Raw genomic sequence first — 19,227 nt, 5'->3', positions numbered from 1 at the left:
GCTGGATAGACATTAGGCTGAAAAACCATAGCGTATTCCCTTAAATTCTTGAATCTGTAACATTTTAGAAACCTTTCAGTGATTGAGTCTTTACTAAACTTTATCAGCAGAAGCTACATGAGGAATAAACAAGAGACAAAACAAACCAAGTATAACTAAAATTTTATTGATGTAATAGTCAAAATCCTCAGAATAACTTCCACACTATCCTGTAATACTCTAAACGTATATTTTTATACAAAATATGCAGCCAGGGCAGCCATTTTGTCTTTCGGTTTTTTAGGATTGCCCCGTCCTCCAGGCCTCCTCCCTCTGCCCCGCCCCCTCCCCCTCCGAGCTCCACCTCCTCTGTGCATAGGATGTCGCATGGCTGCATGCTTGAGCTCCACCAGATCCTGGAAAATGGGATCACAGAAAACACAGCCGGCGTGTTGCGTCTCTCCGTCGGCTAGAGGCGAGTGCGCTTTATGGAAGTCTACCATAACCAGAGAAGCCTCGCATGACTCGCAGCTCTCCTGAGAAACCTGCACCTTATGGGCCTGCTCGAAGAAATGTACCACCACAGTGCACTTGTTGCAGGCCATGCGCCACTTAGGGCCGGAGTTGGGGTCGAAGACAAGCACGCCTGTCTCACACTCCACACACTGACCAATGCCGAGCGAGTTGAGAGAGTGTGGACAGGAAGGGTGGGTGCACTCGTTACAGCCCATACCTGCAGGGCAGGGAGAGAGAGAAGGTGATAAAACGGAAAAAGGGACAGAGTATGTTGCCATTTCTTGTTAAAATCACATGACACATAAAATAATATCTGACAAAATTCTCCTCTTCCAAATATGTCTGTCAGTCTGTCAGTGAAGGAGGTGTAGCCTTTCTGCTTGTCATTGTTATTGAAGGAGGTGTGGCCTCTCAGTCTGTCAGTCCAAGTCAAGGAGGTGTGGCCATTCTGCCTGTCATCATTATTGAAGGAGGCGTGGTCTCAGTGTGTTAGTCCCAGTAAAGGAGGCGTGATCTCTGTGTCGGTCACTCCCAGTGAAGGAGGTGAGGCCTTTCTGTCTGTCATCGCTTTTGAAGGAGGCGTGGCCTCTGTGTCTGTCAGTCCCAGTGAAGGAGGTATGGTCTCTGTGTCTGTCATCGTTATTGGAGGCGTGGCCTCTGTGACTGTCAGACACGGCAAAGGAGGCATGTCTTATTTGCCTGTCTGTCTCATTAAAGAAAAAGCAGCCTCTGTGCCTGTCAGTCCTCATAAAGGACATGGCCTTCCACTCTTTAAAGCCACCACTTTTTTCAGATAGAAGTGAACTGTTTGCACAACAGTGAACCCCACTTTGTATTATGCTGTAACAGCTCTACATCAAAACATATGAAATCACTGACTACTTTAAAAGGTATGTCCCGGAGTTAGCATCATGTTTCAAGATGCTCGTCTTACCTTTCTTCATGTCTCTGAAAGGAGGGTTGCTGAAGCAGTAGGGACACAGCGGGTAGCTTTTCCCGCGGGAGCCCGATGTCCACAGCACCAGCTCAAACTCATCCAGAGGACACCTGAGCTCCTTGTAGAGTTTGATGGCTCCATTCTGGGGCAGACTGTACGTCTCATCACAGTGTGAACAGTGCAGACGGCTCGGCTTGGCCTGAGAGAAACACACAGCACATGGGGTGAAGCCAGAATTCAGGATATACAGGTTCGAAAACTGAAAACCATTAACTAATTAATGCTTTTTTTTTTACTTAATTAGCAAACTGCTCAGGTCAATAACCAGACTCGGATAAGCGAACCAGACTCGGATAAGCGAACCAGACTCAGATAAGCGGACCACGCTCGGATAAGCAAATCGGACTCGGACAAGCGAACCACACTCGGATATATTCACACACTTACAATCTGTATCTTGTGTTTATACGGTTCTTTAAAGTTGCTTTGAGACAATATCCACTGAAAAAAGCGCTATACAAATAAAATTGAGTGAATGTACTAAACTGATATCCAGGGTCTGCTGCATTATTATATTGCATTTATATATTGCACTAACACTATTTTAAAAAAGTACTTTCCTACTGTACGTTAGTACATGTTCATGCTAGTACGTGGTCGCTTACCCCCAGTTGATTTTTTAAAAATTCCATGTTCCAAAACATTCCATGTTGGTCATTCAATGTATTTTATTTAAAACTTCATACTTCAGAACTCAATGTTCAACAGGATTCAACTGGAAGTAAAACTAAATAGCTGAATTAATAAGGTCAGCAAGTTTAAAAAGTTTGAAAAACATGCCACTGACATCAACGCTCAATGATTATGTCCAACGTCACTCAGTCAGTGTACCACTTATCAGGCAAATTAAATCACTAAACATCTCTTTAATACATTAAAAGAGAACATTAGACTGAGTAGCATTTATGATTAAATCATGAGTTCAGAAATAAAAATAGAGCTGTATTGTGCGTGTGTGTGTGTGTTTATTCCAGAGGGACTGCAGTTAGAGACGTCCAAACAGTTGGGCACATGCATATGCATCATTCACTTCCACTGCTGAAGGTCGTTCAGAGCATCGTCAATGGAAGCATGAATTTCTGTAACGTTATCACATCATTCTGATTGAACGCTTTACTTACTTTAGTGAAGAAGTTAATAAACTACAGGCCACTAATTCCGCCTGTATAGAGTCATGGCTAAGGACAAATGCATTTTCATGTCATTCAAGCAAACTCTCTGGATTGTCAACTGTCCGGTATAACGGTTCTGAATCCAGACCTCATTAAAAAAAAAAAAAAAAAAAAAAAAAAAAAAAAAAAAAGGTGATTAGTGGTTCTGTACAGACCTGAATATACTTCATGAAGCGATGGCACTTCCCACAGCGTGAGAACGGCTTCCCTGTAGCAGCGATCGGCGAGAAGGACACCTCCATCAACTCATCCATACCTGCACAACACCGAGAGGATCGACAATTAATTGTAGAGATGACATGACGTGTCCAGATACTACATATGGCTGCTGCTATTACTGGCATATGCAGGCTGTATAACAGCAGTAGAGATGGCACGTGAATATTAGACAAGTTGAGTAATACATTCACTAGTCGCCATGTTGACTAGTCAGGGTGGTGGAAAAAAACAACGAAATGGTAAAGAAAGCTTAGCATTGTAAAGGCCAGTTTTTAATCGCACTCCCAATTAAATCCCAAAGCAATTCCTCCTGAAAGAATTCCTCCTCACTTTCTCTGTCCTTTAAAGCTAAATAAAATTTCAATACAACCCCTTCTATATATATATATATATATGTTGTAAAGCACTTTGGACAATGGACATTGTTTTAAATGTGCTTTATAAATAAAATTCACTTACTTGCCTACTAAAACTATGAATAGCACTGCGGTGCTATATTAATATAGCACTGCAGATATCAATCAAGCTTTCTGGACGAGTGTGGCTCTGATGTTGTCGGTCCTCAAGATATAGTTAACAATAGAGCAAAAAACCTGTTGAATTTTAAACTTACTTATATAGTAGTTTTTTGGAACAGCAGCGTGAAGCCATGTTAAGTGGCCCTATGCCAAAACCCCCAAAAAAGTCTAATATGACACTAACATGAACTCAAACTTGCCACCGTGTTTGACAACCAAAGCAGCACTGTTTTATCTAGCAACCTATTCTGTAATACCAAACCCATTTTGAGACAGAAAGCCAGTTTAAGTCACTTACCAGCGATGAAATCGACAAAGTAGTGGAACTTCCTCTTAAAGATGTCCAGTGTGTGCTGCAGTACCTGGTGGAAGTTCGCTTTGCCCAGAGCAATAAGATTCAGTTGCTTCTCCAAGGCACTGCGGATAGTGGGCAATACCAACTCCGCATCTAACACACACACACACACACACATGCACACACACCCCGATCAGAGAGAAAAGCCTTGAGATATCACAGAATTAATTATAATTTAAGTTTACTTAATCACACTGCAAATAAATACATCTTAGCAAGTGAAAGTTGAATGTATTCAAATGTATCTAGTATTTCCTATTATGATATTAAACATATTTCTAGACATTTTTTAAGCATTTTGTTTTTTCAAACAACACGCAAGCATACCAACCACTAAGCCAGCCCACCCCAACACAGAAATATAAACACATGTAGACACAAAATGACAGCTATTGAACCAGGAAGCATCGTCATTCCATCAACTCGTTCCTCACTCACCTATCTTGTAGTAGCCATGCACCAGGACAATTCCCAGATTGGTGGGTTTGAGTTTGCGTCCGTTCTCCACGGTTACATAATTCCTCTGACAGATGTTATTGATGTGAACGGGGATACTAGCATCAGTACCTGAAGAAGGAACAATAATAATTCAAGGAAAAACAATAAGTCAATATGCTGATCCAAATGGTGTAGTCTGGCACAAAGGACTAGCTACCATCGCCACTTTATCAGGAACCTGTACATCCATTTCTGTACATCTACTCATTCACATAATTATCAGTCGATCATGTAGCAACAGCACAATAAGATAATTATAATGAGTCTTTATTGGTCACATTTACATTACAGCACAGTGAAATTCTTTTCTTCGCATACTCCAGTATATTAGGAGGTTGGGGTCAGAACGCAGGGTCAGACATGATACAGTGCCCCTGAAGCAGAGAGGGTTAAGGGCCTTGCTCAAGGGCCCAACAGTGGCAGCTTGGCAGTGCTGAGACTTGAACCCCTGACCTTCCGATCAGTAACCCAGAGCCTTAACCGTTAAGCCACCACACCCCCAGTACATAAAATCATATACAAGTCGAGAGCTTCAGTTAATATTCACATCAAACATCAGAAAGATGAAATAATGTGATCTCAGTGATTTGGCATGGTTGTAGGAGCTGGTTTGAGCATTTCAGAAACTGCTGATCTCCCGGGATTTTCACATACAACGTTCTCTAGAGTTTACACAGGATGGTGCGAAAACCAAAAAAACATCCACCCACAGAACTGCTACTTTTTCTTTTTTCTTTTTAATGAATGCGCAGGTGTACAGGTGTTCCTATTAAAGAAGCTGGTCAATATATTTCAATACTTGGCAGTGAGACTTCAAAAGTAAGACTGTAAGAGTTCTGGGATGATCAGAGGACAGTCTTTATAATTCCAGCAGCAGGTCTTGGGTATAAATAAACAGTGAAATTGAATCTCAATTGAATCTCTCCCTTGGTCTCTCACCGATGCCGTGTTTCTCCATGAGTGTGATGAGCTCAGCCTCGGTGAGGTAGTCGGGTGGGCTCGTCTGCTTCTCCAGCAGTTTAATCTCATCGACTGTAAATGCATCTCCTTTCTCGCATGATGGTAAAGCCTCCTCAAGAGCGATACCCTGCCACGGCATCACCTCTGTAAAACCTGGAGGAGAGCTATAGCATGTTAAACCTACAGCGTGTAGGATTTTATTATTGTTAAAAATGTCATTATAATCAGTATCGAGTCGAATAAGAGATAAAATAATTAGTAAATTAGTTGCTGGTACAATTCTTTGTTCAACCTTTTGGCCTAGGTGTGGAACGATACCAAACTGCGCTAAATATGGCCGCCCCTATAATGCTCCAACGTTGAGCACCAGAGTAAAATTTTATTCATGTTTATAGAGCCACACAGTGTCCTAAACCACATCAGCATGTCTAGGTGACATCACTACTGAACTGGACTTGGTCTGAGGCAAAGATTTTGGATGACAGATTTCCACTTGTTAGCTAAATCACCTTTGTCTATCCAATGCAAAACATCACACTATAGCAAACGAGCCATGCCAGAAATGGTTCACAAATATCACTAACTAACTCATGGGTACACGAACCTGCAGAAAGAAGAGCTTTGCCGGTGCAGGAGAATCCCTCAGTGCCGATTTGGAAAGCGATAGTGGTCTGCAGGTACTTGCAGTCGTGACTGACCGTGGCTATGAAGTGACGTGTGATGTACTCGTACAAACGCCACCCATCACTTCCTGCGTGGAGAGCATGGAAAATTCAACACTAGTACAAGAGTTCATTCAGGCTAATAACATTTCTGAATGACACACAATATGTACACAAATAAATCTGCTCTATCTGCTAGAACGTGGTTGCTTGTATATTGTATGTGTGGATTGGTACCGAGCTCGCTCTCAGTGGCAGCCCTCATCGGGGTGATGGGAGGATGATCTCCTGCATCTACACCTTTCCTGGGTCGGTTAATGCCGTCAGTGATTAGCGCTCTCACCTGTTTTCACATGCATGTTGTTGACAAAGTGAACAACGCTGCAGCTTAATGTGAAACTCTGCTTTATATCCAGGTCACGCAGCCATTCTTTTCATAGCAGACAGTAGTTATGACATTTTGATTACTCTTTTATCTTTGACTTCTGACAGCAAGTTAAGCACGAGAGAAATTTCTTTCTGGACATTTTAGGACGTCCCTGATAAGCCTCACCGTCTCGGCCCAGTAAGAGCAGCTGGCCTGCTGCCTTAGCGTCCCCTTGAGGTCAAAGTTCTCAGGGTAGTGGGTGGTCTCAGTGCGAGGGTAGCTGATGTATCCCTGTGTGTACAAGCGCTCGGCAATCTGCATGGTGTGCTGAGGACCCATCCCTACACACACACACACACACACACACACACAAACACACACAAACACACACAAACACACACAAACACACACAAACACACTTGAAACATGCTTGAAATGGTGCTGAAGCCCCAAATATATAACTCTTTAATGTCCATGATGCTCCCATGTCACTCTAGAAACACTGTAATTAAAACTTCCCAGTTAGAGCTGCTTGGGGGTGGATTTGTTGAGAGTTTCTGAAGGCGTGCATCATGTGCCATCTCATAAACATAATGTTCAGCCACAATTTTAGGTCACAAAAGAGAAAAAGAGCTACAGCGCCTGGTATACGCAAAATATTTTTGAACAAATAACACATTTAAGCTGTTCACTAATAAATAACCTATAATGATTGCAGTTGTTGTAGCAAATTAGCTAGCTAATTTTGGCTGACCAGTTGATCAGCGGTTTGTGTTCTGTGTGCTTGCATGTACAGTATTTTGGTTATTTACGTTTTAACGAATGCGAGTCGTTCAAAGATAGCTGGGTAATGTAAGCAACAACAGACATCAAACAAACCTCACTGAACCATAATATACAAAAATAAACACAATATTTGCTTACATGGATACCATAATGATGTTTTTCCCCCCGTTCCTATATACATTAATTCATAAAACGTACAAACACAAAGCAGGTATATGTAAACTGCGTAAATGTCTAACCACTAACGTGCATCCAAGGTTGTGCCATGATGATGTATGATGTATCCATGACAACTCATGGTACCACAAGAACAACATCCATCCATCCATCCATCCAACCATTTTCCATACTGCCTATCCTACACAGGGACGTGGGGAGACTCAGGGAACTATCCCAGGGAACTCAGGGCACAAAGTGGGGGACACCCTGGACGGGGTGCCAACCCACCGCAAGGCACAATCACACACATTCACACAATACGGACAATTTGGAAATGCCAAATCAGGCTACAGTGCATGTGTTTGGACTGGGGAGGAAACTGGAGTACCTGGAGGAAACCCTCGAAGCACGGGGAGACCATCCAAACTCCACGCACACACAGCAGAGGCAGGACTCCCAACCCCGGAAGTGCAAGGCAACTGTACTAACCACTAAGCCACCGTTGTTACCCATTTCAGTTTTACGAAAAAAAAGTTACACACTGCAGAATAACTAAATAACTTTGCGATGGAAAGTGGTCTTATTGTAAAAGGCTTCTTACCCAAAGCAGAGCTAGCCACTCTTAACATCTCCACTGTGTTCAAGGCCAGAGGTCTCTGCTTGGCTTTCTCTTTCTTAGTGACCGACTCAACCTGAGAAACGAGAGGGTTGTCTTAATGTATAGGACATTCTATTGCATTGACATTCAGAGGGAGTGAGGAGACTGAGGACACACCAGGGTTTCTCTAGCCGACTTTGCCATATTGACAAACATCTGTCCAATTTCTCGGTCAAACACCCGCACGCGATCCCAATCCAGAGTGATCGGACTTTCCTTCCCTTTAAACACCTGCGTTTAAAAACAAACAAAACAACTCATGAGTAATGCGAAAAGCACATGGTTGAACGGAATCACCCGTCTCTGCAACATTAACACTGCGTGTCCTTGTTACTGGTGACTATGATCTGGACGCTGACCTTGGCCTGGATAACCCAGTATGTCTCAGGTTTGAAGGACTGGATCTTGTCATGTCGCTCCACACAGAAGCCCAGCGTTGGGGTCTGGCATGGGCCGAACGAGATCAGAGAGGAGTCCAGATTCCCGTATTTTCCCTGAAAGTACTTGGTTTGGAATCTGAATGAAGGAATGAGACTGGATTAAGAACGAGGACTGAATGAACAACAAGTGATATTGCGATCAAAAAAAGCAGAAAACTTTTCAATAACGAATGTCAGTGGAATCGATGGCTGGTTTTTTTTTTACCTTTTTCAAATATACGCCAAGCAACAGTAAGAAATAACCAGCGCCTCTTTTTTTTTTTTTACTGATCAAAGAGCCCACTTACTTGGTTTCTATTGGCTCATAAGACCTTAATCTGCATATGTTGGCTACTCTGTACACATCCTGGCATTAAAAGTATACAACATATCAAGGTAACATTTTAGATAGATTATATGCCAACAACCATTATGCTGTTAATCCCCAAAAATATATGCATACAGCGTGTACATATAAATCATATATAACTGACTAAGCGTTAAAACCCAAAGTCAGATTCTACTCCTTTTAGCACGGCGGCGTACGACTGTTTACCGTGTGAAAGCACAGCCGATCCGAAGGTCCAGTTCCTGCCGAGCGTCCACAGACAGAGCCTCGTTCTTATTGGGTTCTCCCAGCTGGTTCATGGCATTACAGATGTCTGTATCTGTGATGGAGCTGAACTTGGCCCGGTACACAGTGCGCTCGTTACTGTAGGGCGTATTCATCACCGGCTGTATGGCATCCAAGACCTAAATCACACACACACACACAAAATTAACAATGTGTAGAGTGAGATTCTCATCAATTATACTGGACTGAGACTTACCTCAAAACAGATGTTCTCTCCTTCTTTATCACAATCCAGCCACAAGACAACAATGTCACAACCTTTGGCTTCAACCTATAAAAGATTAAAGGAATTAAATGATCCATCCATCCATTTTCTGTACCGCTTATCCTACACAGGGTCGCTGGGAGAATCGAGCCTATCCAAGGGAACTCAGGGCACAAGGTAGGGGACAACCTGGACGGGGTGCCAATCCATTGCAAGGCACAATCACACACTACAGACAATTCGGAAATGCCAATCAGATTACAGAGCATGTCTTTGGACTGGGGGAGGAAACCAGAGTACCAAGTGGAAACCCTCAAAGTACGGGGAGAACATGCAAACTCTGAGCACACAGGGCGGAGGTAGGATTTGAACTCCCAACCCTGGAGGTACGAGGCAAACGTGCTAACCACTAAGCTGCCATGCCCCCACATTATTTTATATATCTTTTTAAAAACAGGCCAGAATAAGAACTGGTCCAAACCTGAACCAAAAGCCATAGTTCATTTTCCACCAATTGCAATGCTGAAAGTGAAAGTGACCATTTTATCATCACCGTGTGTGATTCTGATATATAGCCAGCGATTTCCACGGACGCTATCTGAGGCACAGTCTGTCTCTTCAAGTGTCTCTCCATAAGTGTTTTGATCAGGTAAGTGTGAAGGTCATAGCATATGATTATGCTACTACAGTAACCAAAGATTATGAAACGTTAAACGGACTTCATTGAAAACCTTACACATATTTACTATACCTTTGTCTGATTAAATAAACATGATCGCAAAATGAAACTACCATCATAAAACCCTGTAAAGTTTCACACTTTTTTGAATCATATAAAAACATACATGTTTATTTGTGCTGTTACAATGAAATGAACATTTACTCAGGTGGAAAGATGAAACCGTGCAGCGTTGCTTTTCACGGCACAAAACATCACACCAGTCACTGAAGAACATTTTTCAGCAGTGCCTTTAGCCACACCCCTAAAGTAACGCTGATTCCTGCGAGTACCCATACTGACCAGGTACCAAAAACTCTACAACTGGAACCTGGTACTGGACTGATGGTTAAAGCCTAGGGGTGGACGATATGACAAAAATATATCATCATGATTCTTAAAGGTATTTACGATGATACATGATATTTACCAAAATATTACAGGGTGTCCCAAAAGTCTCCATAAGGTTGTGATAGACTTTAACAAAAAACATGGCTGCTGAATTTATTAACAAACATCCACTGATGAAGGCATAACTGAAGTGGTGCAGGCACACATAGCCCTCTATGCATGGAGACTTTTGGGACACCATGTACTGGTTTGCTCACAAACTGCCAGCAATACAGTAACGTTTAAATAAAAAACAACGATCAAGGATTTATTTTAAATTAATATACTGTCTTTTTAAAAATCATAATATTTAGTCATATTTCATATTTAAAAATCTTTGTTAAATATAGGTGTGCAACAATTATTGGCACCCCTATGAATTCATATGAGAAAAATAGATTGGAAGTATATTCCCAGTGAAATTTAAAAAAAATATTTGTAGTACACCTAGGTGACTAGGAACAGGAAATTGTTCAACCATGACTTCCTGTTTCACAGGGGTATAAATATGAGGTAACACATAGGCCAAATTGCCTTAGTCATTCATAACAATGGGTTAGACCAAGGAATATAGCTGGGATGTGCGACAAAAGGTTGTTGAGCTTCAAAAAATGGGGAGTGGCTATAAGAAAATACACAAGCATTGAAAATGCCCATTTCCACCATCAGGGCAATAATGAAGAAGTTCCAGTCAACTGGAAATGTTATGAATCAACCTGGAAGAGGACGTGTGTCTATATCGTCTCAACGCACTGTGAAGAGGATGGTTCGAGTGGCCAAAAAATCTCCAAGGATCACAGCTGGAGAATTGCAGAAGTTAGTTGTGTCTTGGGGTCAGAAAGTCTCCAAAACTACAATCCGAAGTCACCTACATCACCACAAGTTGTTTGGAAGGGTTTCAAGAAAAAAGCATCTACTCTCATCCAAAAACAAACTCGAGCGTCTTCAGTTTGCGTCTTCAATAAACACCAGAGGTGGTTTTGGTGCACACAGAGAGGTGGCCATATGGAAAAGTACCTCATGTCCACGGTTAAATGTGGTGGTGGCTCTTCAATGTTTTAGTACTGTTTTTCAGCCAGAGGACCTGGACATTTTGTTATGATACATGGTATCCTGGACTCTATCAAATATTAACAGATATTAAATGAAAACCTGACTGCCTCTGCCAGAAAGCTTCAAATGGGCCGTGGTTGGATCTTCCAGCAGGACAATGATCCAAAACATACATCAAAATCAACACAAAATATTAGTGGAGGGCACGGTATAGATACACACTGAAAAGCAGGAAAAAAGTGATCATCTGTAAAACCTTTTTTTTATAATGTTAAAGATTAAATACTACATTTGTAATTAAATTTATTTATTTGGATTTCATATTACGCTTTTATACGGGAAGAAAAGGAAAAGGTACCTGTAGAAATTTGACCATGTTGAGTTTAGGGTTGGCTTCTTTCTTCTCGGTCGGTGCTTTACTGAAGAGCTCGGCAGGATCCACTTTATCCCAGTTATTGTATTTCCCTATTATAAAGAACGCACACATAAAGAATTTCAGTAGATAACGACAAAAGAAGTAGAACAAAACTACATTAAATATCATTTTTAATAGCCATAAACAGTACTAGTGAACCTCGAGTCTAGTTATTTTATCTAAACTGCACTGTGTAAACACTTATCTATAATGACAAAACAAATTTATAGAAATTGTTGCGAACCCACGATATACTCTAAACTATTTGGAGAATTGGGTTGAAAAAGGTTTTTTTTTTTTTAAAAAAATTAAGGATATAAAATTATGGCTTGCCTGTGAAATCCAGACTCATGACGTGACCGCAAACTGACGTCATCTTAAAGCGCGCGCCCTGGCCCATGAAGAATCCCGTGTACTCGTGCACCGAGCATGCTCCGTTCAGACCTTTACGGCTAGAACAGCCGCCTGTTAAACACAGAGAGCGTTACAAATATACAGCGATTCTACAATAAAAAGGAAAAAAATGAACATTATTTTCAAATCACTCTCAAATCAGTGTTTATATTTCAACATTTTAATTTAAAATTTTCAAATTATAAATCGTTTTTCGGTATATCTTAAGGAAAACGGGAGGCTTAGGGTCATCTCAAAACACCTGAGATGACCCCAATTCAATTTCAGTCAAAAATATATATATTTTATTAAAAAAATACAAGCTGTAAAGCACCTCCAAATTACTTCAGAACATCACTTTAACCTATTCATTATTCTGATTACTGTTGCGATCTAGTCTACGTTGTCATTATCAATGCAAAATGCATCCAGTATATCTTTACTAACTTTCTACATTAAAAAAAAAAAGGAATTGAAAGAAAAAAATATTTTTGTTCAGACTCAATTAAACAACTTGGTATTAAAAACTTCATTTTTTTTCTGCTTTTTAAAAAAATTTAACAGTGTATGTTTTGTTAAATACTATATATTGCTATATTTGGTTAAAAATATATATATATATTCTAGGATTTCACCCCCACCCAAAAAAAAAGAAAGAAAGAAAAAAAAAACAGTAGAAGATTAAAAAAAAATTTTTTTTTAAATTATAATGTTTGATCCTTTCTTACACTATTACTATTAAAATTTTACTAATTCCTACATGTGGACAATTGCTATATAGAGAAAATATCAGTATATTTTAAGGTAAGCAGGAGGCTTGGGGTCATCTCAAGACACCTGCCCTGAAACAGCCTCAAATTCTGTTTAAATAATATACTTAGCACAGCGAAAAGACCACACATAGAGCCGGACATGCTTCCATTTCCCACCATCCTGAGTCGTAGCGAACTAGTGAACAAATGGGTGAAAGAGTAAAAGAGCAGAGGGACGGGGAGAAAAAAACAGATTGTACGTCCTCTCTAGCCATTCATACAATATTTAACCGCCACCATCCCCTTCCCCCATCACTCATTCACTCACTCACTCCATCAATCTAAACTCAAAGACGTGGATGACGCTGACTAGTGGCTGCTGGTTAAATGTTCTGCTGTCGTCTCTCACTCAAGGCCGAGCTTCTCATTTGCATATTAGGGACCATAATGAGGGATAAGATGTGCTCCCTTTTTTTTTTCTTCTTCTTAAACCATGGGTTACCTCAGGTCCTCAGGTGGGCCCTATTCAGGACAGACGACATAAATAGGAAGGAAACAGCATCAGCTTCAACCCGCAGCTTCTCATTTTGAAGACTGACTGCACCTCAGCGCTCGCCAGCAACTTCCCCACGTCTCCACTACTGAACATCATGCAACAGGTGAGTGTCTCAGTGAACTCTGCTTTCCTCTAGAATGGACGTTTAAAGTTTGGGATGGACCCTCTCTACTTTCTGCACAACAGGAAAGCTACAACATGGAGGGCATATTCCATTTTATGCATAATCGGGGGTATAAACGACGTACGAGACAATCAATAATTCAACGTATGAAAGAGGTGATAGGATACAATACGACGTAGTACAATTCATACGATTCAGTAAAATGTTTCAACATTACAGAAGAGAATGTCACACCTTCTCTCACTGGGACAGACACATTCACAGGCAAACCAAACATTAAAAATGCTCAATCTGTGTTTTGAACTCCAGATTAATGGATCTGGGGTTGTTGTTTTTGTGATAAAATACTTTTTTAATTTTATTATTATTATATATTAGTTCTTTATTATGCCTCATCATAAATATTGAATTTTGACCTCTTAATCTTTCATTTATTAAACACTTAAATATATATATATATATATATATATATATATATATATATATATATATATATATATATATATATATATTATTGTTAAGTTTTTTTTAAGTATTTTTTTTCCAGTTGTAATGTTATCCCTTTTTTTTTTTTTTTACCCATTTTACTCATTCAAAACATGTAAACCTGGATATGCTTATAAATAATTTATGTATGAAAGGGTTAAAATGTGCTATGCAATTTGTTATTATTATTATTATTAGTAGTAGTAGTAGTATTCCTCTCTCTCTCTCTCGCAGCTCTTGAGTCTCCTCACTCTGACTCTGCTGATGTTGCCACAGAGTCTGTGCAGCCCCACCGTGGGCTGTGTAGTGGATGAGGCAATATCTCCCGCCTGCATACCCAGTCTGACGGATTACTACACTCAAGTTACCAACCTGCCCAGTCGCATCAACGAACGCAGCCTGGCAGCATGGACATACGTGTGAGTTCTGCTGATCGGTTCATGTTTGGTTAGAGGAAAACTCCACCCTGAAGCACATTATATACTGATTAAAACATTCCTGATGTGATTAGTGATTCTGGTATTTAAGTTATTCTTGTGAATAGTTAGTGGTTGTGTCCCTCTCTGATGTTACAGGGGGAGGGACATCGCAAGCGCAGTCACAATGGTGAGAGAAAAGTTGGTTGCCAAAGTGTAAATAGATGAAAGAAAGTAGCTTTAAACTAACGAAATGAATGCAGAATTTCATAACAAAAGAAATCCTGAACGCCACGGAAGACCTAATATTAACTATAGATTATCATGCAAGTCGTTTCCCCTTTAATTCCCCTTTGATGGTCAATGCAGTGCTAAGGGACTTGCAGGAGATCTACATTTTAAATTTGGCAGGTTAGAGGATTCTGATTTAAGGCTAGTTTATGAGTTTAGTATTGAATCTTGTTTTAATGATGACAGACAAGTGCCTGCAATCTGTGTTCAGCAATCTGTTGCTTAAGGAATTAAAATTCAGGATTTGAAAGAAGAGCAAGAAGGGCATAATCTTCTCGTCAGATTGTCTTTGTAGTTTCTTGCAAATTTTCATGATTTTGCCACAAGCCTCATTTTAAAAACCTCCATTTTTTTGCTGTACTGAACCCCACACCTTGCGCAGGTCCTGCAGGTGTCTATTAATATATGATATGATATAATTTTGTCACACGTGCCCATGCAACCCTCAAGTAACCCACTGACTTTTCCAACTAATCAGCTTGACGTTCTGCCGTTCTCTTATCTGCAGCGAGAGAATCGATCTGGAGCGCGTGCCGCAGGTCATTCACGAAGCCGTGTGCCTTTCGAAACACACGTGTAACGGCGTGGACAGCAACCTCAGCGTGGAGAGCATCCCAATCTCCATCAAAATACCCGTGCTCAGGAGAAACCCGGGATGCATGCACCACTCCATGGAGTTCGAGTCTGTTAACATCGCCTGTATATGTGCAGCAGCGCGACGGATCTAAACATCGCCTGTAATTATTATAAAGCAAATTACTGGTTAAACTCTGTTTGTGTGCAGAAACAGAAGTTGTCTTATTTATTTTAAATGCACCATCAATAATGCTCATGTAGTGTCAGTGATATCCTGAAAACTTGTCAAAGTTAATGGATAATAAAGCATAAAAAATTCAAATGAACTGTTGGTCTAATTTTCTTTTATAGCTTCTACATTATGTGTAATCAAATTACCTCAAAAGCACTTTTTTTTTTTTTAAAGAAAGGTTTGATATTGGTTTTTATGTTATGCCAAAGATGCTAGAGTAACTCCTGCGAATTTCATGATAAACTTAAAAAAAAATAAAGAAAAAGAAAAGCAGAAGAAGACAGTCGATATGTCATTAGACATACAGTTGCAATCAAAATTTACAAAAATTTTTTGTCAAAATGTACAGACTTTCAGCTGTTTGCAATGAACAAATCAAACAAAAGCAATTGAAATAGTTCAACACAACGAATGCTTCAAGTGGTTTCCACAAATTCAACTGAAAATGCAACTTACTATGACTTCTCCAGTTTCAAAATTATTCAACCCCTTCATGGCAAACATCTTTACTACTTGCTTCTGGCACCGTTCCTGAGGAATCTTATCCCATTCCTCATGAGCAATGGCCTCTAGTTCAGTAATATTCTTGGGTTTGCGTGCTGCAACCGCATTCTTCAAATCCCACCAGAGATCTTCTATGGGGTTCAAGTCAGGTGACTGTGATGGCCCTGTAGAATCTTCCAGGACTTCTTCTGCAACCAAGCCTTGGTGGAATTTGAGGTATGCTTGGGATCATTGTCCTGTTGGAAGGTCCAATGATGCCCAAGCTTCACCTTTCTCACAGACGGCTTGATGTTTTCTCCTAGGATTTCCTGATACTTCAATTAATCCATCTTGCCTTCCACACGCTGCAGGTTTCCAGTGCCTGAGGATGCAAAGCAGCCCCAGAGCATCACCGAGCCTCCGCCATGCTCGACTGTGGACAGAGTGTTCTTTCTTCATTCCTCTTCCTCCAGACATACCGCTGATCTATTGTGCTGAAAAGTTCCAGTTTTGCTTCATCGCTCCACAGAACAGAATCCCAAAACTTCTGTGGCTTATTTATATGATTTTGAGCCGACTTTTCTTGTGCTTTTGGGTCAGTAGTGGTGAATGTCTTGGAGTTCTAACATAGAAACCTTCTGTGTTTAGTACACGCCTTACCGTGCTCACTGAAACCTCAGTGCCTGTTCCCACCAGGTCTTGCTGCAGGTCTTTTGCAGTCACTTGAGGGATTTTCACAACCTCCCTTCTCAGAAATCTGTCTGCAGCCATTGATACCTTCCTTTTCCTGCCCCGTCCAGGTATTTCATACATTTTCTCCCCCTAGCTTGTTCAGCTTTTTCATGTGTTCCAGCTCAAACACACCTGGTGCAACTAATGAAGCCCTTGATTAATTGTATCAGGTGTGTTTGAGACAACACCTGTTTTGCACATTTGTGCTGTTGCAAGGGATTCAATTCAGGGGGTTGAATAATTTTGAAACTGAAGAAGTTTTAAAATTATAAGTTGCATTTTCAGATGAATTTGAGGACACCACTTGAAGCATTTGTTGTGTTGAACTATTTCAATTGCTTTTGTTTGATTTGTCCATTGCAAACAGCTGAAAGTCAATAAACCTGATTTGCAGTGGGGGTTTAATCATTTTGATTGTAACTGTATGTTATAAAGTTCAATGTTATAAAGCCAGTATTTCATGCTTTTTCCCATTTCTTCCTAATTTGGTCTTAACTAATTCCCACCCACCTTCCATCTCTACAACAATTACAAGGGAGGATGAAGGCTCCAAGGGCAGGCAGTGTCAACATGTGCCTCCTCTGAGAAACCAGTGAGCCTCATCTTTTTCAAAAAAGCTGCATCACAAGGCAGAGTAACACACAGAGGAAAGCGCCATCTACCCTCTTCCACATAAATGAGCTCACAGATATAGAGCGTATGATTGGCTAGTGTTACTGTGATTGACATTAACACCAGTCCCATTCGCAAGGCACAAGATTTTCCCCATGATCAAATGACGTCTTTTTGTCGAGATCACGAGGTAATTAAGTCAAGATCACAAGAAAACAACTTTTCTTATGTGGATATCATGAGAAAACAGGAAAAAAATATAATAATAATAATAATAATGCATGGGCTCTTAGGGCTTCTGTAAATTTCCCTTGAAAAGAGTCAGCAACACTGATCCGTATGAATCTACAGTCTGGGCTAGAAAGAAATCAGCCTCAGCTTTTACTTCATGATATTCTGTGTATTTTTAATTATGACCACTTGTGGTGCTGTTGTTCTTGGTTCTGCAAAAGTACAAAATATTAATAATAATAATAATAATAATAATACATTTTTAACAGCATATAATCTGATATATGTCAAAAGATGAACCTTATTTTAAGGTTTGTATTATTTTCTTTCCTAGAGAAGTAGGGCTTAGCCCTGATAGAACATTTACACCAGCCAGCCCTGTATATAACTATTAATACTTACTTCATGGTAGCAGGAAATGTAAAGAATTAAATAATCGGTAAAATAGTTCATTTAACATTTGTTGTTGTTGTTTGTTTATTTCTTTTTAGATGTTCTCACTCACCTTTAGAGAGGATTTTGGCGATGGACTGAGCCAGAGAGGGCTTTTCAGCCACCATCAGTACTGTCTTCATCTCTGCACTAGTTAACAGCTAAGAGCTGAATTTCTCACCCAAATACATTCAACCGCGATTAATTCTGCCTCGAAAAGAAATAAACAAACCTCAGTTTACGACACAGAAAATATATCTTGAACCTTTTTAGTGTAAATTATATTAAAAATCGAGCAGCATTTTTTAACCGTCTGTGAGCATACTATTTACTTCCGGGTCACAATTCGACAAAATAAAAGTTCTTTCAACTACGTGACGTATTCAAAGTCATTATACATGCAGATACCTTTTCCCCCACCTTTCAAAATCCACGCATAAACATTTCTGCTTTGAAGCACATAATATTCGATAATCATAGTTGTTTGTATTACATTGGTGTTTAATTGAGAAGTTTTCAGGCACATCTGTCTATAACTGGTCCCTGGTATAACTACAGCTGATCTGGTGTAATCTAAACATGATTTTACACTTAGTTTCTTTTTTCTTCTTTTCTCCCCTACAAATTCACAGATATCTGTGTAGTTTAGGGCTACAGAGATATTTTGCTCTGTAAACAAAGCTCTCGTGCTATGCATCATACAGCTTTGTGGAAAGAAGAAGAAGAAGAACTGTAAAATATCAACCTCAAATTCAGTCTTGAAGGTGTCAATAATTTTTAATCCTATTCATTGCACAACAAGTTCAACTCAGTAAAATCTTTGTGCTTAAAAAAAGTGTTTAAAAATAACAGTATTTATAAGTATAATATATTTACATATATATGTGTGTGCACTTTAATATATGGTTTCGGATATCTCAAGAGGATGTAGAGAAAACAGGGGAAGCTGGTGGCCTTCTGAAGTTACCTTGAGGATCGTCCATCGGTATGACTCCTGTTCATCAGACTGATGCATAGATTACATGTTTTGTTCCATGTCGTTTTCCATATCGGAGCTTGACCTTAGCTCCTTGTTACTTTAATGATGACAGAATGAAGCTGATATGAACAGAGTACTAGGCTATTTTTCCATTTATTCATTCAACATCCTGGAATCTATCACAGGAACTCTGGGTGCAAGGTGGGGGAATTCACCCTGGGTGGGATGCCCATTCAACGCAGGGTATCATGC

The 19,227-nt window shown here is 40.1% G+C and overlaps 1 protein-coding gene across 1 annotated transcript; it reads right to left on the bottom strand.

Annotated features, from left to right (window-relative positions):
* Positions 1-145: 145 nt before the first annotated feature.
* Positions 146-18,793, bottom strand: top3b (DNA topoisomerase III beta). Its single transcript, XM_053653658.1, has 17 exons — positions 18,070-18,793; positions 12,014-12,145; positions 11,624-11,730; positions 9,096-9,170; positions 8,822-9,018; positions 8,206-8,362; positions 7,964-8,077; positions 7,790-7,880; positions 6,430-6,584; positions 6,114-6,219; positions 5,819-5,965; positions 5,194-5,367; positions 4,195-4,323; positions 3,700-3,849; positions 2,820-2,920; positions 1,430-1,631; positions 146-712 (listed from the first exon to the last, which is right to left on the bottom strand). Exons 1-17 carry the CDS (start codon positions 18,137-18,139, stop codon positions 234-236), a joined length of 2,586 nt encoding a protein of 861 aa, XP_053509633.1. The 5' UTR covers positions 18,140-18,793; the 3' UTR covers positions 146-233.
* Positions 18,794-19,227: the final 434 nt, after the last annotated feature.

This window comes from Ictalurus furcatus, chromosome 22, assembly GCF_023375685.1.
Source record: "Ictalurus furcatus strain D&B chromosome 22, Billie_1.0, whole genome shotgun sequence".
NCBI classification, from domain to species: Eukaryota; Metazoa; Chordata; class Actinopteri; order Siluriformes; family Ictaluridae; genus Ictalurus; species Ictalurus furcatus.
Note: the sequence above shows the minus strand (reverse complement) of the source record. Positions and strands in the feature narration are given on the sequence as shown.